Source organism: Bidens hawaiensis, unplaced genomic scaffold (genome assembly GCF_021521415.1).
Source record: "Bidens hawaiensis isolate Kalapana, Puna unplaced genomic scaffold, B.hawaiensis_p1.1 tig00037630_1, whole genome shotgun sequence".
Classification (NCBI taxonomy): domain Eukaryota; kingdom Viridiplantae; phylum Streptophyta; class Magnoliopsida; order Asterales; family Asteraceae; genus Bidens; species Bidens hawaiensis.
In genome coordinates this window covers 137,048-159,471 of record NW_027496574.1, presented here as the reverse complement: position 1 = coordinate 159,471, position 22,424 = coordinate 137,048, and the positions used below count along the sequence as shown (strand labels likewise).

Sequence of the window (22,424 nt, the reverse complement as noted above, 5' to 3'; positions counted from 1 at the left end):
GTTTTATCTAACACGCATTTTATTTTTTTAATGCAAGTTTGATAAGGCGAAGATCATGTACCAATCAATAGAAAAGTGCAACTTTCAGTTTGAGCATTGTTGGCACATATTGAAGGACGAACCTAAGTGGAATTCGCGTCTCACAAAATCTGTCCCAAAGCAGAGGAAGACGAAGGTCCCTACCCCAACCCCATACCCAAGCACAACCCCGTCTCCAACATGTAATGTGATCGACAATGGAGTTGTCGAATTGGACCGACCAATGGGTAGGAAAGCTGCAAAACTAAAATGAATGGCCGAAACTCTGCAACCCAAGGAAATAATCCAAATTAGAAGATGAGGTATACTCTTTTAGAGGAGTCACGTGTTCAAGAGAAAGAGTTTTATAGACTTAAGGCCGACAAGATGGATTATGACAGAAAAGTTGAAGATGAAAGGTGAGGTTGTAGTCGGAGAAGATGGATTATGACAAAAAAGTTGAAGAAAAGGTTGAGATTGCAGTCTAAGAAAATGGATGATGGCAAAAAAAAGTTGAAGATGAAAGGTTGCGATTGCAAGCCAAGAAGATGGAGTTTGCAAAGAAAGAGTCAGAACAACGGATTATGATGATGGACATAAGTAGCATGTCACAAATCCAGTGGCTATATTTTGATGAACTTTAAGGGGAAATTATAATGGGGTGCAATCATACTTGAGATAATCATCTTAGCTTTGAAAGTCGAAGACTAGTGCGTATATTTTGGTTCTACATGGAAATATTTATGCCTATTTTTTTGTGTTAGGGTTGGCCTTAAACTTTATTTTGATGGTTGTTTCTCTGTTCAGAATTATGTGCTTAAGTGTATATTTGTAGCAACATTAAATGATCATGATTTTTTTTAGAATTATGTGCATTATGAACTAGATTCAACACCCAATGTTCCAAATATGTTGATAGGTCCTTCAAACCATTAAAGCCTCAACGAGCTGAATACATACCATTCGCAAACTGATGGGTCCTATTTTTCTTTGGGGAAGTGGAAGAGCAATGGAACATGGACGCTAAGGGTAAGTATTGTTTTATTATATATGTTTACCATTGTCTTAATATTTTGCATCATTATTTTATTAATTTTCAATTTGCAGTTTGATATTTTACCAATTTGCAGTTTGCAATACTAAATATTAGAGTGAAAACATATTCTTTGCTTCAAGAGTGTAATGTTGGGAACAATTATATATGTTTGGTCTCATTTGACTTAAGCATGATATAGATTATTACTATATACATGTTATTAAAGTGCTTATACTTATTAGAAAGATGATATGCAAAAAAATAAGATCCAGTTATGCAATAAACAAATATACTATATTATAATACTTTTTGAAGTCATACTAGATCATAATATAAAAATCTTGTTTCGGCATTCTCAATATTATAATACAATTTATATTTCATACTCTTGTTTCTTCACTCTCAATTGTTGCAATATTTGGCAAGGTACATCAACTATATCCTATATTAATTAGTGAGGCAGGATAGTGCAAATGCGTCATTTACCTACCAGGGGTAATTTGGTAATTGTTAATAGATCATTTTCGATGAGTTTTTTGTAAGGACCGATCAAACAACACAACAATCAGTCTCGTAACCAACAACAACGTTTTGAAAAGAAGGTTATGAGTTATGCTTTTCTGAAGATCCAATGAATATTATAGGCGGAATCAATGATACTCAAATTGTTTCTAAACATACAGAAATGGAATAGACACACAAAGTAACTTCAAATATTTCAATTAGTATTGTGAAGGATAAAATGAAAATAGATTATGGTTTCTAGGTGAAATGTTTGTATTTGTTGCAGCTTTTCCGTACAAAGATATTCTTTTTCAGGAAATGGCAGTCGTCAAATCACAATATTCGCTCTGTGTCCGTTGTCATAGAAGTGCCCTAAATTTTCCTTATATAGGCATGCCCTAACACCTTCAAGAAACCCTAATGGTTGATACTTAACATATTCAAACATGTTACAAAATATTACAAGTGTAAACAGGTCTTGGAGTAAGCTTGTAGGCTTTATCCTTGTCAAGTAGATCAGGTAACCATTAAGTGTGCATGGAACTGTTCTCTGAGTAAGCTTTACTTAGGATATTTTTCTTAGAAAATGTCCTTCAAGCAGACTTCAATCATCATGATAATATCAATCTTTGCTCAATATATATCCTACGAGAAAATTTGTTCTTCTTGGTTCCCTTCAACCTTTTGTTACTTAACTTATTTGAACAAGTTAAGTGTGTTGGTGACACTATAGCTTGTTCGAGGCTGAACCGTGCTTGATGGAAGTCCTTAGGATAAATTTTTCAATAACTTCCTTCAAGTGTGCTTGGACCACTGTTTATTAATAAACCTTGCTCGATCCACCAATATACTTGGTTTAGCTTGGATTTGTCAAGGGTTTGCTCTAAAACAAACCTTGCTTGATGAAGTGTAGCTTGCTAGAACTAACACTTAGAAAACTTCTAAAAGATAACTTTGCTCGTTGAGAAAAATACCTTGCTTGAATTAAGTCTAGGCTTGCTCGAAGTGTTAAGTTTGCTCGTTTTCCATACTTAGCCATTTCTAGGGAGGTTGAGAAGATTACAATCTTCCTTTTGCCAAATCTTGATCCCAACAATCTCCCCATAGATTGGAACAAACTCAGATGCACCAAAACACCTGTTGGTTACAAAACCATTTTAAAATACACATCAAATTTTAAAAAGTAAAAATTATATTGCTTAAAGAAAAATTACATATTCAAAATTATGTCAAATGGACATTACAAATAAAATTTTAACATAAAATAAAAGGCTTTCATCTTCTAGAGCTTCCTTCCTTTGATCTTCTATCAAACTTGACCACTGTAGCCTTCGGCTGGAATAAGAAGATCTCCCTGTGGTTTGGATGTTGAGACGGCAAATTCCATCTGATTATTACATCAAGATCCTCCACATGTAGATACTCCAAGTCAGTGTCATGCTATATGATGCCTAAGGCCAGTCCATTAGAATTTCTCATAATGAAAGATTGGGATTTTTCTTCAAAGACTATCTTGGTAATTTTCCCACCTTTTTGGAGTTCACAATTGGGCCTCATCATTTGCTTCTTCATGTTTATGCACTCCTTCATTGTAGCCAAAGGATTAGAGGAACTTCTTGTTTGCTTGTAGGATAGTTTAGTCATCCTTATATCACATATCCTCCTCTGTCTCTTTGTCTTTTCTGGTAGAGAGAGCTCTAGCTTTCTTTTCTTGTTTAGTAAAGGTAATCTCTCTCTAGATTGTTCTTTTAGGAACCTAGAACGTTCATTCCTCTGTTGTCTAGCGAGTCTTTGTCTATCTTGATATCCATACAAGTTGAGTCTGGCCATTTCTTCCAATTGTTCTCTCTTGTAATCTTGAAAGTCATCTCTGATTACAATATACTTCAATTCTCCATTAGACATAATTACTTTCAAGGTCTTAGTTCTTGAATCAAAATAGAGTTTCTTTGGTAGGTCCACATCTGATGGTGGCCTTTGTTGTCTCTGAAGAGTTGACCTTGTACTAGGAATGGGAACACTTACAGTGGAGACCCTTGGAGTATATTGTCTTTTGGATTGAGGTCTTCTCACACGCCCCCTTTGTTCACATAGTTTCATAATTTCAGACTTTTTCAGCATGATCAATCTTATGTAATCACCCCTTCTTTAGGCAATGTTCTGATCATCTCCATTGTCTCTCTATCAATTTGTTCAGTGGTGGAGATCTTTGCCTTTGAACTGGTTCCCCTCTTGGTCCACATTGGAAAGATAATAACCTTCTTTGTTCTTCTTCTAATTTCTCCAAATGCTCTTTTTCAGTATAGAATAGTTCTTTAAGTTGTGCTTGGCCAAGATTATCAAAGACTTTTTCAGACATTCCTTTGCTTATCATCAGTTCTCTTAGAGTCCTGATCTTGTATTAATCATCCCACGACAATAAATTTACTATTGTACTTGTTTCAGCCGGTTCATCTTTTACTTTTGTCACCAGAGGAGGAGCCTGAGTGGGTTTAGACTGATCTTTCAATTCTTCCCTATATTTTCCCAACTCAGACTCATACAAATTTTTCTTTTCACAATCAGCCATCATTTTAACTTTGTCTCCAGCACCCATTGCTACCATTAGTCTTTCCAACATAATTTCTTTCTCTTTTGGTAATTTCTTCTTTTATTTTTCAACCAATCTTTTTTGTTTTTTTTTTCTTTAACAACACCAGTATCAGTTTGTATTTTCTTTGACAATTTCTTGAAATTTTCCTTCACTTCCCTTTTACTCATGGCATTAACAAGCTCAGACTTTAATCCAAGATCAATTAGAAACCCACACGTTCCTCTAAACCTTCTATATATTGATTAGTTCGTTCTTGATAATCAGAAAATTTCTTTTGAATTATTTTCATCTTCATTAACTCTTTCTTGTGTAGACATGTAAACAGACTCAAGATCATCATAACTCATATGGCTCAACTGTTTGTCTGAGAAGTTGTGGAGCCTCAGATAAGCATGATATCTTTGAGTATTTCTATTTTTCTTCTCCCTTAATAATATGATCTCCTCTCTCTTCTTTTCAAAGGGAGAATCCAGTTCTTCATCAGTCAACACTGTCAATTTATCAAATTCACAGCCGCGTGCCATCAAATGAATGATCCTGGGATCTTCCTTCTTTATTTCACCAAGTTTGGCTTGGATGTTTTCCATATGAATATCAGTTAGTTCCACATGAGGAAAATCATGAGCCTCTTCTTTGTTTTCATCAATCTCATCATCTTCAGCGTCAGACAAATCATTAAGAGCATCAATATGTGGTTCATTTTTAAAGTCATCTGGGTTCACAGCTTGCACATGTACAACATTAATCACACATTTCTTTCTTTTAGGTACTGCCTCCTCAGTAATTTTGTTCACTCCAAACCTTTTTCGTTTCCTCACATATTTCAACAGATAGGTTGGCCAGCTCTTTCCATCTTTGGATATTTCATCAACCAGACTCTGATGCATCATTTCACTGGTCCTTTTCACCATTTCATCTTGAATTGTCTTTCCATCCAAATCAGTTACCAGCTGCTTGTCAAAATTTCAACTTCAGGTTCAGCAGTGGGAATAGTCACATCAGGCTCAGGGGATTTGGGTTATGGTGTTTTGAGTTGTTGGAATTGATAGATGACAATTGCAAGAGCGTTGTCATCATATTCTGCTTGCTGCAAGCTCAACAACCATTCTTTTACTTCTTGATCAATTTCCCCTTTCTCTTCCTCCAGTTTCTTCATCAGTTCAAACTCCTCCATCATAACCGTTTTTCCTCCAATTGTTTGTCAGTCAAACAGCTGTTTATCATCTCCATCAGCATCCATTCTCCCACAATCTTGCCCTGCCTCTTAATCCCTTTTTTCAGTTGATTCATCAACAAATAATACCTCATCACTAGACTCGATGCTTTTATGTTTCAAGGGTTGTAGTTGGCCTTCATGCTCAGCCACTACCTCCCCCTTGATTCTTCTCCTTTCATCTTTAATATTTTCAAATCTAGATGGGCCTACTTCCCTCACCACTGTGGGTGGAAAGTCTTCATTCTCTTTAAATAATTCATTTAATTCATCATCCACCTCTTTCTCCTTAGATGTCACTTCATTATTATCATCATTTAACTCTTCAATTTTGTCAGTTAGGGCTACAGTCTCACCTGAGATCACCATCATCAACCTCCTTTTTACTTTGCACATCAATCAAAACATCATCAACTTCCTTCTTAGCCTCATTCACAACAATGTCGTTAGCCTCATTCACAACAATGTTTTCAACTACTAGGTCATTATTACCTTGTACCTCATCATTCACATCATTCATATTCACCTTAGCAACATCATTCACATTGTATTCCTGGACAACATCATCAAAAACTTCTACCTCGTACCATCCATCATCATCCTCCTCGTCCCTTTCCTCATCATCCTCCTCACTTCCATACAATTCTCCCAATGATTTTAAGACATCAACAACCTCAGCATCAGTATATGTACCAGAAACAGGTAAATTTTCCCTCTTTGTTGGTGCATTTGAAGTCTTCTCAACCTTAGCCACCATGAATATTTTATAGAGCATGCTCCAGCTGGGATTCAAGATCAGTGTTTTTCTTCTTTAATGCCTCATTTTCTCTTATTAGATCACAATATTTAATTAGCACATTCATGGGTCTATCAAGGAGTCTCATGCTGGCATAAGGGGATGGTGAGTTTATAGTTGACATAGGAAATGGATCAGGGATTTGAGTTGGTTGAGTGTCATGGGGTGGGATTTCAATGATATTTTCACTTGTGCTAGGTAAAGGGTTTCTAGTTTGAATTGTAGGTGTATGAGTATATATGATTGTGAAAGTTGATACGTGTCGTTGGTCAAAGGTTTGGGAATGTGTTGGTGATTGGTAAGGTGTTATGGGTTGGTTTATCAGATGGGATGGAATGTATTTTGGTATGTAAGGTTCATGTTCAGGTTGGTCTTGGGTTTGAGTTTGGGTTTGGGTTTGGGTTGGTGGTGAAGTATAAGGTGATGGGATGTATGGTTCACATGTTTGGTCATGGTGAGGTGGTGAAGGTATATATGGTTCGTGGATATGGTGATGGGGTGGTGATTGGTGTTGTGGTGAAGAGGTTTATGTAGAAACAAGGTTGTTATCATTTGTTGTCTCCCCCTGAAATTGTGTTATCACATCATTCACATCTGTATTCAGAATATCTTCAACATTAACAATCTCCTCCTCTCACCCAACATCTTGTTCAACGACGAGATCATCTCCTCCTTGTCCACCATTTCCTTCATCATCATTATCACCAACATAATTGAACATATCATCATCATCATCATCATCATCAACTTAACTACTCTCTTCATAACTAGTCACCCTAGATGACTCATGTACTTCCATAATTTCCATGTTATTATCAACTAGCCATGGGTGAATATCATACTCCACCTGCGGATTGAAATGGCTTGTTGGTCCCAACATGTAAATTCTGACAAACACATTCGGGTTTTGGAGGACATGTGTAATACCCAATGTTCGAAGATCTGGACATAGAATGTTAAAAATAAGCTACAGAAATCTTGGGTACGTAAGAAATCGATATTCTTCCTGCTTTCTCAAGTTCACCACTAGGCCTTCAAATATCACTCTTGAAAAATTAAATGGCCTGTTATAGACAACAGGAACTGTGGCTATGGATATCTCTCTGCTCATTAGGGTCTAAGTACCTCTCTGTGATGTAAAACCTTGGATTATGTGGGGGATCAGAAAACGGTATAAAACTGGGAACATTCCCTTTTGGAATTGGCCTTTATGCACGTTCCCTTGGTACCGAATTGTTTCTTGGAAAATCATCAACAATCGTTGGGTAGAATAAGATAGCTGGGCATCCATATCATCATGCAACTGTAGACTCGCCGTTATTAACTCCTCAGTGATTTCCACTTGTGACCAGCCACGGTGGGTTCAATTCGTCGCCCATTAATACCGTCTTCAAGTTGTGATGAATTCTAGAAATCGAGATGATGATTTTTGTAGATCATAGGGCTTTCAGTTAGGGCAAATCGAATGTTAGAGCGAATGATCCACCTTATCATAAATTCCACCGGCATGTTCTCTGAAGTAAATTGGAGAAAGGCGCACTTGTTGTGCTTCGACTCAAATGGGTATACCATATTTCTGCATAAACACAAACAAAAACACATTCAAAGTAAAATTAGTCATTAAAGTTCATTGCTTTATCATGTATCAAGTTAAAATTGAAGAACAAATTAAAAGATAATCTTTATGAACATGTTCTTCAAAAAATTAATAGCCTACACAGAACACAGAGATGTTAGTAAATATGAAATTGAAACCCTAAACTCATACAATGCGTGTCAGGAATCATTCGAATGAAGCTTACCGAGTCGGAATTAGAAGGATGACTAAATTTGGGTAAGAATTTTGAGCAACGGTTGAGTGTTTAGGTTGCGAGCAAGTGGATAATAATGCAAGAGTGAAAGAGGGAAAAGATGAAATGAAAATTTTCTAATTCCCCCTTTTCTAGTGTACTCTGTGCATATTTGAAAGTGTGGTTTAAATGAATTTTTTCATTTAGTACGAGAAATACTGCCAAAAACCCAATTTTAAATATACCATCATAAAGCCTGCTCGATAAAGTATATTATCCAAGCTTGCTCATCCTAGAGTTTGCTCAAGAATTAAAGTTATTAGGAATAAACTAAGTAAATAAAGTGAAAGAAGCTTACTCGAATATATAAGATTGCTTGAGAAATTAACCACAAGTTAAATAATTAAGTATATTTGATCAAATAGGCAACCTTACTCGAGACCAATAAAGATTCCAAAATAATAACTTAGGAATATCTCTAAATGTCAACCTTACTCGATTACCTTATCATCACATAGTTTACTAGATTCGACTTAGAAAAACAAAAGGTTAACATTCAAGTATACATGGAAACAAGGTTTACTCGACATTACCTTAAAATTTCAAACTATGCTTGAGAAGACTTGATATATTAAAATACAAGTATGCTCAAAGCATAAACTGTACTCGTGGAGTAAAGTTTGCTCGAAAGCACTTGAAATATGCAAGTATGTTTGGAGAAAACTTGAAATATAAGTGTGCTCTAAATATAAAGTTTTCTTGATAAACAAAGTTTACTCGAAAACACTTGCAATTTCATAAACAGTATTCAGACATATACAACACTTAAGTTAAGTTAGTATTTTGACAAGTAAGCTTGAAAATGTACCTTGTTTACTCGATAGAGCTAAACAGCAAGTAACTAGTCAAGGTTACTCTAAAAATATTCATTTTGATCAATCTTAATCCAAAGTTATAAAGTATGCTTGGCAAACATATATTTCAACTAAAACACCCAAGTTTACTTGAAAAACGTATTTAAAGCATATTCAGACATTTATATCACATATTTATCAACTGTGCATGAATGAGATGACTTTCTAAACAACCAAGTTTACTCGAAAGTGCATAATCATCAAAGTGTACTAGATAATACATGAACAATCATATTCAAAGAAAATAAGTATCAATTATGCTTGAATTAGTTAAACTTCAAAGAAAAACACCTTAGTTTACTCGAAGGTTTAAAAACACTAAAGTTTACTCGAAAATGCAACACTTTTTGACTTAAACTTCACATCAAACACTTGTATCATTAAATTTCAAAGTTTAAGAGCAAATGGTGGATAATGAGATCAAATTTCAGTTTAATCCTTTCAAATTCTTTTCTCTTTTATGAAAAGATCTCAACATGAGTTCATATTGATTAATTCAACTTTCAATACTTCATTCTCAGCATTATTATGACATAATATGCAGGTTAATAGCATGTATTGACTTAGCATTAATTTCATTTCTTAGGTGATATACTTAAGCTTCAATTAATTGCTTAATACAAAAATGGATAGCACTAATTGCACTATGATGTTCCAAATCTCTTCTCAAGGCTTATTTGGCTTTCTCTAGATTACCCCAATTTGACTTCAACCTCATGATATCTGCTCAAAATATTTTATGATAGAACATATAAACTTTCTTAATGAATTTTTCTTTTCAAAAAATTTCAAATATTTGAGGTTGAACGTTGGACTTACATGCCACGCAGTTCAGACTTACAAGCCTTCCATTCAAGGTGTTTAGGACTTATAATGATGTCTCACCTCTGTAGTTCTAGTTTAAACCCTCATGTTTGATTTCTTTAAAAACTTTTGAACATATATCAACATTTTGGTTGATGTATAATGAATTTGCATAAACTTGTTCTTTGTTATATTCATAAGATGATTCATTTTGAGTGACCAAATACCAACAGGCTAGTCTATGACTGTGTATTCACTTTTCTGCCTATCATTCGGAGAGAGTTATCTTGAAACACGCATATTTCAACAATGTATCTCCACATTAAGTTTAGCATATTCATTATGTTTATATCACCTCAATTTTTACACATCATGAAAAGCAACCATACTTATTATTGACTGCACTAATAGTCCTTTTAGCCTATAAGATCCATATGATTGGAATAAATAATCAATCTACTACCATTTCCCAAAAGGTTGGATCAATATTCATTGAAAACCTTTTAAGCTTTTATAAAGCTTGAACTGAATAATCTTATCATTTCTCTACACCATTAAGTTGCTCAGCTTGGCAAAAATGTTTTTCTTTGAAAATTTTCTTTGTAAACTGTTCATTTGATCACACCAGTTTGATTTTCAAAGCACGATTTTTTGACACAAGAATTCAATTGCATATTCAAGAATAATCAAAAATAAATGGCATGCATTATCACACTCAGACTAACATAATGTTCAGATCAAGTTTAATTATGCAAAGTCTATCCTGTCCTAAGCACATCATCATTTCAGATTATCTAATCAAAATACAAGATATCAGATAAGCATGCAGATTCATCACTTCAAAGCAGGTATTGACAAACTTATCTAGACATCATGGTTAATCACTGAATTCATACCTAAGCATCATAGACACCTAAGTAAAGAATAATCATTAAAGCACATATCATTAAAACACATAGTCAAACATAAAACAGATTCCCATAGTCAGACATAAAACACAACTTATTCACTCAACACCTCTTAAGAGATAGTCAATTAGCACATTGAGCACACATCGTCAATCAGACTTCATCAGAGTTGATCATGCCTAACGCTTTTAATAGAAAGTAAAATAATTTTTTATCTAGTGGCTTGGTGAATAAATCTACCAAGTTATCACTAGTGTCAACTCCTTTCATTTCTATTAGACCTTTTTCATTTCAATCTCTAATGAAATGATGTCTGATTTCAATGTGCTTGATCTTTGAGTGTTGGAATGGATTCTTAACTATGAACAGAGCAACAGTATTATCAATATAAATAGGAGTGTTCAAGTAATTCAAACCATATTCCAGCAGTTTATTCTGAATCCTGAGGACTTGAATACATCAAGAAGTTGCATCAATGTATTCAGCGTCAGCAGTTGAGATTGAAACAGTTGTTTGCTTCTGGCATTGCCCTGACACCAGCCTATGTCCCAGGACTTGACATCCACCTGATGTAGACATTCTACTCATGTTGCAGCCATCATAATCACTATCAGTGTATGCAAGTACATCAAAAGCATGATTCTTAGAATACCAGATGCCTAAATCAGGCTTTCCAGTCAAATATCTAAAGATTCTCTTGACATCAGTCATATGAGAAACTTTTGGACTTGATTGGAATCTTGCACACACACACAACAAACATAATGTCTACCCTTGAAGCAGTTAAATACATCAAAGATCCAATCTTAGCTCTAAATTCATGTTCATCAACAGGCTCCCCATTTTCATCATCTTTCATCTTCTCATGTGTGTCCATTGGAGTAGAAGCAATCTTCAAGTCTTGAAATTTGAACTTGTTCAAAATATCTTATGCATACATAGATTGACAGATGAATATGCCATATTTCTTATGTTGAAATTGCAATCCAAGAAAGAAATTCATCTCTCTAATTGAGCTCATACAATATTTAACTTCGTAACTTCCTCAGACTCCAAACACATATGTTCATTAGTAGATCCAAAGATGATATCATCAACATATACTTGAACTAGAAGAAAATCTCTTCCTCTTCTCTAGTAGAAGAGTGTCTTATCAATGGCTCCCCTTTGAAATTCATTATCAAGTAGATGGTTTGACAACTCATCCTACCAAGCTCTTGGAGCTGATATAGTCCATATAGAGCTTTGTTTAGTTTATACACTCTATTTGGAACCTCAGGATCCTTAAAACCTTGAGGTTAAGTGACATACACCTCCTCTTCTATTTTTTCATTTAAAAAAGCATATTTGACATCCAATTAAAACACTCTTATATTTTTAGAAGCAGCATAGGCTAAGAAGATTCTTATAGCTTCTAGCCTTGCCACTGGAGCAAACACTTCTTCAAAGTATATCCGTTCTTCTTGTAAGCATCCTAGAGCAACTAGTCTTGATTTGTTTTTCATTACAATCCCTCTTTCATCCGTCTTATTTATGAAAACCCATTTGGTACCTATTGCAAAGTTTCCTCTTGGCTTATACATAAGTTCCCAAACTTGCGAATTTCTAAATTTAGCCAACTCCTCTTGCATTGCTTCCACCCAACTATTGTCTTTCAAGGCTTGAACAGTGTTGTTGGGTTCAATTTGGGATAGAAATCAAGAGTATAAACAAATATTTGTAGATTCAGAAGCACTTCTTGTAACTTTCTCATGTAGATCACCAATTATTTTTTCAGCAGGATGATTTCTTTCTACAAAAGAAGTTTGAATAATTTTATTTGAAAAAATTGTTGAGTCAAGATTTGTATCATTGAGATCAGGTTCTTCAATGATCAAATCGGATGCTGCATTGTTCATATTAGCTTCTTCTTCTTCAACATCCTGTTGTGATGTTGAAGCAAGATCACTTCCAATGCTCAAAATTTGAAACAAAGTTTCAAAGTTTGACTGTCTATCAATTTGTTATTGATCTTGCTGGTTATTAGGTTGCTCATCATTCGTGACAAGATTTTCTTGATCAAGTGGTTGATCAAGATTATCATTATGTTCATCGTCAGTTTCAAAATCAGAAACATTCTTAGTAAAAGAAAATCCAGTGTTCTTTTCAGCAACCTTGGACCATAATCTGTCCAAATCAACCTTCTTCTCTAAGGCAACTTCATGGATACTTTTCCTATTCAAAGTATCATCAATTTCTTCAGGATAAAGTTTGAAAGATTTGATTAACTTTTCTAGATCAAATAGCCAAAATGCTCAATCAACAGTGTTAAATTGATTTTCATTGAATACATATGAAGATTCAATCACAATTAAATGATCTTTCACATAGACTATGTAGCCTTTTGTGTGTGTATAGTATCCAACAAAGAAATAATCTAAGGATTTAGATTGAAATTTGTTTAAATAGTATTTTGTATTCAACAAGGAGAACTTGCATCCAAAAGGCTTTAGGAACTTGATGTAAGGTTTTCTTTTGAACAAAATCTCATAGGGAGTTTTGTCTAGACTTTTGTTGAGAAGAACCCTATTTTGAACATAGCAAGCAGTATTTATCGCTTATGCCCAAAATGTAACATGAAAGTAAGCATATGCTATCGTAGTTCTTGCAGCTTCTATCAATGTCGTGTTCCTTCGTTCTGCAACCCCACTCTATTATGGAGTTCTAATAGCACTAAGTTGTTGGAGAATTCCTTTAGCTTGACAAAATTCAGTCATCACCCCATTCTTGAACCCAGTCCCATTATCACTTCTCATTACCTTCACCCTTACATCCAGTTCATTTTCAATTCTTGTCACACAACTTTTAATCAATTCAGCAGCCTCATCCTTTGAGTTCAGAAAATAAATCGATGTATATCTTGAAAAATCATCAATGATCACTAAACAATATATCTTCTAACCAATACTTGGAACACTCACAGGACCAAAGAGATCCATATGAACATCTCAAGTACTTGTTCAATGGAGTTTATGAGCTTTGTTTTGTGTGATGATTTATGTTGCTTTACCTTTTGACAAGAAATACACTTGTCATCCAGCTTGCACTCTCTTATGGGTAAACCAATTACATGTTCACATTTAACAAGTTTGTTCATATTCTTCAAATTGACATGAAAAAGTTTTCTATTCCACCATTTTGTTTCATTTTCAGTAGCCTTTGACACAAAACAGCTACCACCTCTAGAAATGGCATCTTTCATTCTTAATTCATATAAGTTTCCATTTCTATGGGTCATCATCATTATCATATCAGTAGGAATTAAAAATTCAGGTTTGAGGATGAAACAATGAGAATCATCAAATCCAACCTTTGACTCATGTTTACCCCTTTTCTCTTCTTTTAAGTTTCCACAGCTAGAATACTTGTCACTTGAGTCACTCAGATCATACATATTCAATAAATCACAATCTTGATCATCCATTGATACTTGAACACCAACAGATTTTTCAATAGTTCTTCCCTTTGTTTCCACAGCCTTCATCACAGACTAACCCTTGTCATCAACCTCAACAAACTTATAGTTTTCTACAAACTCCTTTCTATCTTCAAAAACTTCTCTGAATTGATCAAGATAAGCACTTCTCTTTTCCTTGTACACATTCAATGAGTAATTATCATTAAAAGGTGGAGGAACAACTTTATACTTATCCTCCTACTTGATCTTCTTCAAATTTCCACAAATATTCCAGTGGATACTAATTTCTTCAGAAAGTCAATCTCATTTTGAAGGTGAAACTTCTCATCAAGATACATTTTCTTTAACTCTTCAACATTATTGGAATACCTTGACTGACTGTTGTAACTATCCATACATTCTTGTTCCAAGCTTTCAATTTGGTTCTCATATGTCAAATCACTTTACAATTTTCCAACTGTCTTTCTCAAAGAATCATTCATTTGAAGTAATTCAAGGTTTGTGAGATTTGAATGTACCTAAGATTAAGAGGACTCTACTTCATTTCCAGTCTTTGCCATGAATGCCATATTAGCCTTTTGAATATCTTCAGCATGATTACTCAAATCAAACACACCATCTTGCTGTGGTTGAGCTAAAGAAACATTCCCTTGATTCCTTGGTTGGTTGGCATTGTTTCTGTTTTGATTAGTAGGAGCTTATGAAAGGTTTTGTTGGTTTCATTAAAATGGTTGTGGTTGAGGGATCACTTGTTCATGATTTTGTTGCTGAACATTGTTGTACTGTCTTGGTTGGGCTTGATTGTGATTTTGATATTGGAATTGGTTTCTTTGTTGGTTATTGTTCTGAAATTGTGTTGCCTGATTACTTTCTCTTGCAAAATGACCTGGTAATTGGCAATTGTAGCAAAATAGCCTTGGATTTGTCAAATCCAATTCTATCATTTGGTCATGAAACCAATGATCTTCCTAATATGTTGTACAATCCTTTGCTTCTCACAGCCAGCATGGCAGCTTGCCACTTGAGATCCATATCCTCCAAATCATCAGCATCAATTTATTCAAGAACTTCTTGCACTACACCTGTGGGAATTAAATTCTTGGCCACAAATGAATTGTAAGTATCAGTGAATATTGAGAAGAGAGCTTGATAATCATTTCCATGATTAACATTTCCAGCCACATAAAGAGCATGTCCACTTTCCATTGATGATGTATCAACATCATCCTTCAACTGAACATTAAATCTTGATTGCCCACATTAATTGTTACACTGACCAGCAACATAAGCTATTAGAGTTTCAGCATTGCACTCATTTGGCTCTTCAATTATAGGGATTTGTTGTTGGTTCTTTGTTGAAAGATTCCCCAGAGGTGCAATTAGAGCATTTGCCACTTGGATGCTTGGCTTGTCTTCCCATATCATATGATTTTTAATCACTTCATGCTAAGCCGCTTACAAAAAGCAAATAACATCATCAAACTTGAATGTTAGGAAATTAGCCTTTTCTTTGATGAACTTGCTTGCAGTGTACCATTCTCCAGGCAAAGATGATAGCAACTTCTTGTTTAGATCAAAATTTGTTATTGCAAGGTTAGTGGTTCTGATTTCTTTGACAATAGCAACAAACTCTGCAAAACAGATTACAGTCTTTCTCCTTCCTTCAACTTGAATTTATCCAGCTCAGTATTTCCTTCAAACATTTCCACAATGGCATCAAACATAACATTTGCAGTAGTGTGGTGAGCCACACTAGTCAAAATCTCCCAAGATAGACCAAGTTTCAACATTGGCAGTGCTCTATCATCTTTCTTTTTCATTTGTCTTTTCATGGTTTGATTGTTTGATGTGCCATAAGGAGCATATGGGCCATTCTTAATCAAATTCCACATGTCAACATCGTTATGACACACAAATGCTTCAAACAACACCTTCCATAATGTAATTTTCCGGTCCTAACAATCTCGGAATTTTGTTAGTTGACACTTCTTGTTCATCCATTGCTCCAGACATGTTTTTTGGTATTTTGAAAGATTTTAGAAATTAAAAATTTCTTAAAAACATGACAAATTTTAGAAAAACAACCAGATCTGTGGATTAAATCCTCAAAGATGAACCTGGATGGATAAAATCAAGATCTAGACAAAAGAAAATAAATCAATGTAAATATGGGTAAAGAACACTTTTAAACCTCTATAAACAATAGATATGAGTAAATAAAAATAGGGCAGCTGACGTCACAAATCAATGGAACAGTTGTCAGCTGACGTCATTCTTCATCTTCAAAATCAGCAGAGTAGTTGGTAATAACTCACAATCAGCAACAAATCTTCACAAATGCAGAGACAAAGCTCTGATACCACTTGTTAGGACCGATCAAAGAACACAACAATCAGTCTCGTAAAAAACAAGGTGTTGACTAGATGGTTACGAGTTCTGCTTTTGTAAAGATCCAATGAATATTAAAGGCGAAATCAATAATACTCAAATTGTTACCAAACAGAAAAAAAATGTAACAAACACACAAAGTAACTCAAAAGACTTTCATTAATATTGTCAAGGATACAATGAAAATCAATTAGGGTATCTAGGTGAAATGTTTGTATTTGTGGCAGCTTTTCCGTACAAAGATATTCTTTTTCAGGAAATGGTAGCCGTCAAATCATAATATTCACTTTGTGTCCATTTTCATAGGTGTGCCCTAAATTTTTGTTAAATAGGCATACCTTGACACCTTCTAGAAACTCTAATGATTGATACTTAATATATTCAAACATATTACAAGTGTAAACAGGTATTCGAGTTATCTTGTAGGATTTTATCCTTGTCGAGCAGACCTGGTAACCATTAAGTGTGCTTGGAAGAGTTCTCCGAGTAAGCTTTACTTAGGATATTTTCTAAATATTTTCTAAGTAAAATATCCTTCAAGCAGACTTCAATCTTCATGATAATATCAAACTTTGCTCGATATATATCCTACAAGCAAACTAGCTTGCTTAAGGCTGAACCTTGCTTGATGGAAGTCATTAGGATAATTTCTTCAATAACTTCCTTCAATTGTGCTTGGACCGTTGTGTATTAATAAACTTTGCTCAATCCACCAAAATACTTGGTTTTAGCTTGGTTTAGTCCAGGGTTTGCTCTAAAAGAAACCTGCTCGACTTGAAGAACACCTTTCTTGATGAAGTGTAGCTTTCTCGAACTAACACTTAGACGACTTCTAGAAGATAACTTTCCTCGTTGAGTAAAAACCTTGCTTGAGTTAAGTCTAGGCCTGCTCGAAATGTTAAGTTTGCTCGTTTTCCATACTTAGCCATTTCTAGGGAGGTTGAAAAGATTCCAATCTTCCTTTTGTCGAATCTTGATCCCAACATTATTGGCAACTAGTCAAAAGGTTACAGATTTGATTCAAAGTATTTTGGTCATGCACGGGAGCATATTTGAGTTAATACGGGCCTACAATATTGTGAAAAGTAAACAATTGTATCTTTCGAGTTAATTTGTTTGCTTCTGTTACTAGCTACAAAGCTGCAATGGGGTTCTCAAATGGTGAATTTTTTGGTATTGGTCGGACTAAAACAACAAAAACTAAGAAATAAAGAAACATATCAGCATGGGCATTTTAGATATTTTAGGATTTGTATTGGTCGGTTTATTTAATTGTACGGGTCAAAGAAAATTTTTGATCAATTTATTTCAGTTTTAAGTTATTTGACTATTATTTCAGGTCATTCAATCCTGTTGTGGTACAATTTTGAAGCCTTTTTGGGTAACTCACAGCTAAGGGTTAAAGCGGCAAAAACAGATCCATGGGCATTTATGGAATTAGTGTAATATGCAGATTTTAACCATTTGAAAATCAAACGGTAGGGTTTTGGTACTCTCAGTATCTTGCTAATGTTGGATTGCTATAATTGCTCCTCCCTTTCAAGTCCCATGTCAACAACCATGCACCAAAAACCAATTTGATAAGGTATTTAAAAAAAGAATTGAAACAATAATATTCAATAATTGATACTATTTGAAGTGAGTTTTAGGAGTTGGGTTCCCGACCTAAATAAGCAATTCCGATTAACCCAAAAATAATAATTAGATAGTCAAACTTCTACAGATATATTTGAAATCAATTTTAAATGAAAATGATAATAAGACAAAATAGTTAGTAGTTAATAAGAAAAAATAATAAAAAAAGAATATAGAGATAAGAATGGAGAATGGGTTGAGAGAGGTTTTTAGAAAATGATAGATAAATTTAAAATTTATGTTTTTAGTTAAATTTTAAAGATGAAAATGAAGAACCCATTGAGAATGCTCTTAGAGATAGGATAAAGAAACTTAAAACTTTAGTGGATAAATGACATCTTATCAATTTAGAGAGGCCAAGTAATCAATTTACAAATCTTCATCATCATCTTAGTTAGTAAATCTCATCAACAACAAACCTATAGTAGGGTCTGAGGAATATGAGATGTAGACAACTTTATCTCTACCCGGTAGGAATACAGAGGCTGCTTTCGGTCAAACCATGCATCATGCCATAGACATAAGGAACATAACACTCAACAATCGGGTCACTGATCGATCGGTGCATGTACACTTGTCTTTCGGCTATCAACACTGCCACATGATGCATGATTAACTTATGCCACTTTTAATGTTTATTTTCATGAAATTAGTAAAATAAGTCAAAATTAGTACAATTTCATTTTTGCCCCGCCTCCAGGGCCCACACATATAAACATTGTATGCGCACAACGCAAGCACAACGTCAATTTACCAATCTTGATGTGTCATATTCGTTTTATTCACATAAATTTTGACTAATCATAGCAGTCATTAGTGTAGTAAAGTAAAGAAATGAATGGAATGCAGTACACGCATCCAATCAACGAGAAATAGAATTCTAGCTATAGCTATTTCTGAAGTAGCTAATATCTTTATTCAGTTTCACAATATAAAGTAATTGCTAGCTTATATATTCCTTGCTATATCAGCCAACGACGTGTAGGTGCCTACAATCGCAACCAAAATCCCAATGAATACAATGAACCCAATAAGCACCAACTCTAGTCCAAATCTCCTGTAAGTGCCCGAAATCTTCAAGTAACACAAGGATGGCAATATGATTGACGCTGTGGTACTTAAAAACGCCCCCACAAGTGACATCAGATAACCGAAGAACGGAAGTGCCAGAGCTACAACAAGCGTACTTACTACAAGTGTTGTTCTTATTAAGATGCTAAACTTTCTAGTATTGTATAAAGATAAATATTTTTCTTCGATTGTGTGGACTATTGGTGTGACCATGAGTGCATATTTAGCTATCGGGTTCACTAGGGTGGTGCATATAGCCACTCTTGAACTTATTTTGTTGGTAGGAAGGTTTAAGGTGATTTGTGACTCTACTTGTGAACCGAACATTAGGTAACCAACAACTGCCATTGACGAATAAATAATTGTGCAGAAGACAAAACACACAAGCAACACCTGCATTTTTAACGAATAACAAGTTATAGTTTTTGAAGAAAATAAATCTTACACAACTTATTTGTGAATAAGTTAAAATAATGCTCAAAAGTTAATTCTAAACAATTATATCAAATGGATCAGCAGTTGCCCAAAAATTCAATTTAATGCATAGATTAAATGCATAACGCCTTATCCATTTATTATATAAAAATTTGATATTACTAAAATAATGTAAATGCGTTTATAAGATATTGGAAAATTATTTGATTAATATTCTACCCTAAATTTTTAATCTCCTTATGGACGAGAAAAAAAAATTGATGGAGGGGACAAATGCGTGAATAAGATATAATATATTTGCTAGTACCTTTGAGAATTGATGTTGGTTTCTCATTGAAGTATACAAAGTAGGAAAAACCGGATGAGCACAATAGCAGAAGGCGTACAAACTAATAGCCAAAGGCATCCCGTTCCAATTTATGATTGTACCCTTTTCCTGAAACCCGACACCATCAAACTCACCAACCCACAAGATCGAGCATAAGATGATCAAAGATGCTAGGACACCACTTGCTGATACAAACGAAAGAATGCTCATATTATTCAACCAAATTGTGGGGAGTATGATAGCAGCAACAATAATAACAAAGCTTTTATTGCTACCCACATGAATCCCATAAAGATCAATGTCGAGTTCTGGTAGTAAGTTGCTTAGATTGTCTCCTTCTAGGATCAAGAATCCCGTAGCAACTAAATAAAGCTCTATGTTCATGGCAACCGATACTATGATCCTTCCGGTTTTACCAAAAGCCCGGTCTCCAATGTCCGGATAACTTCTTATTGTGCGATCAGTATCCATACATCTTTTAAGGAGTATTCCTGTGTAGAAAGTTGAAATCGCTATTGTGAAAAAGAGTAACAAGCTCAACCACGCTCCTGATGCCAATGCATATGGAACTGATAGAATCCCAACACCTAAGAAACAAGAGAAAACCAATAATTTGAGTGTTGATCGTATTTTTAAGATTCCTGAATTCCATATTTAAAGATAACTCTGATATAAACATTTTGTTTTACTTCATCCTCCTAATGTTTACAATCTTATGCTCTTAATTTATGTTGTCTACAAATATATCACATAAGATGTTGAGACGTAGGACAAAACTCTGAATGGTGTTAGTATTCAAAATGAAATTTGCAATTGCGGGTTGGATATACCAGTCATCCAACTTTATTTATTTGTTTTACATGTTGATTTGTTTGATCATATTTTACACTCACAAAATAATGCCAAAAACTCTTTATCTTACAAAATGCCACGTGCAATTATCTTCTTTTTTTTAATAACAACCTTTAAAACTATCTCCAATACTCGGATGTGCATTTCTAAGATATGGTATCAACCGTCCATACTGATAACATTTTAGATCTGACTACCATTGAGGAAACTCACCACTATGAGAAAACCCCATTTAGTCAGGTTTCGAACATGAAACCTCAAAGATCCCAAGCTTTAACCAACACCCTCATCACAACTCCCAAGCCACGTGCAATTATCTACGTAAAAGGTTTTCTATCAAACTCCAAACCCACTCCTTAACTCATAATCATAATCATAACTTTTGATAAAAAATAACACCGTTCAAAATTCAATCTAATGACCTTTTTCTAAGGGTGAAAACTTTTATAAAATGAACACAGGATGCTATCAAAAAGAGCTTGTAAAACTAAAGTTACAACAAGACGAAAACTCTAAAAAGTTATTTTTGTTCTTGTTTTTTTATCCACACAAATGAGTCCTCCTTCAATTTAATGAACAAATTAATCATTCTTACAATCAAAATTAAAATAATACAAAAGAAAAACTAACAGCAACCTGATAGAGCATTGAGACCATTGAAACATGTGTTGAAGAAGGAGGAAGTGCCCTTTGTGGCGGTAGCTGTGGTGGTTACATGCTGCTCTGCAGCCTTGGCTCCGTTTTCATGGTTAAGCAGTAGAGGTATTGTAACTAAGTAATCTTCACGTTTATCTCCATCCATCAAATTTCAGATAGAAAAAGGAGATGATTTTTTATGCTATTTGTAGAAAGCAATAAGAATATGCAGACGGTTGGAAGGTTAAGAGGGGCTATATATAAGGGTAAGGGTGACAGCATGGAGTTTGTCGTATGTATATCATATGTTGCCTTTTTTTTTTGCCCATTACTAACCCATGAAGCCATTGCTAATATTTTGTAAAGTCCAAATCATCTACTAGATTGTTCTTGAATGATCTTTAGACAGATGTGTTTGTGAAATCGAATCAAACGAACAACAAACAATAAGCTTTTAAGACCCGTGCGGCTGTGCCAACGTTGGTGGTCTCACACAACACAACACAACACATACCAAAAATAAACAACAAAGTCCCTATTTGTAGCAGAAATTTTGAGAACAATAAGGGCGCGTTCGTTTCATAGAATTCGTGGGAATTTAAAAGAATTGGAATTAAAATCACATGACATGGTGTGTTTGTTTCGTTGGAATTGGAATCTTAATTCCATTTTGGTGTGTTCGGTTGACAAGGAATTGAAATTGGAATTGGAATTCAATTCCTTCAAATTCCTTTAAACAAAGGGATTCTAAATCCTTCCATCATGTGAAGGAATTCAAATAAATTTGATGGAATCTTCAATTGGGCGACAAACATGGCCTTGTTCGGGTCGACATTTCGGGTGTGTTCACATTCAGGTCGACGCTCCGAGTCTGAGCGCTTTCAGCTCAGTGCTCCGGGTCGGGTCGCGTTTGGGTCAATGCCCCGGGTCAACTCGCATTCGGTTCGGCGCCCCATGTTAGTTTGCGTTCGGTTTGACGCCAGGGTCAGTTCGGCTCAACCCGACCCGGTCCGCCGACGCCCCGGCCATTTCATGGACCAAAACGA

General features: G+C 34.8%; 1 protein-coding gene across 1 annotated transcript; it reads right to left on the bottom strand.

The window, feature by feature from the left end:
* Positions 1-18,752: 18,752 nt before the first annotated feature.
* LOC143589577 (amino acid transporter AVT1I-like) lies at positions 18,753-21,780 on the bottom strand. Its single transcript, XM_077070301.1, has 3 exons — positions 21,379-21,780; positions 19,870-20,477; positions 18,753-19,520 (listed from the first exon to the last, which is right to left on the bottom strand). Exons 1-3 carry the CDS (start codon positions 21,542-21,544, stop codon positions 19,005-19,007), a joined length of 1,290 nt encoding a protein of 429 aa, XP_076926416.1. The 5' UTR covers positions 21,545-21,780; the 3' UTR covers positions 18,753-19,004.
* Positions 21,781-22,424: the final 644 nt, after the last annotated feature.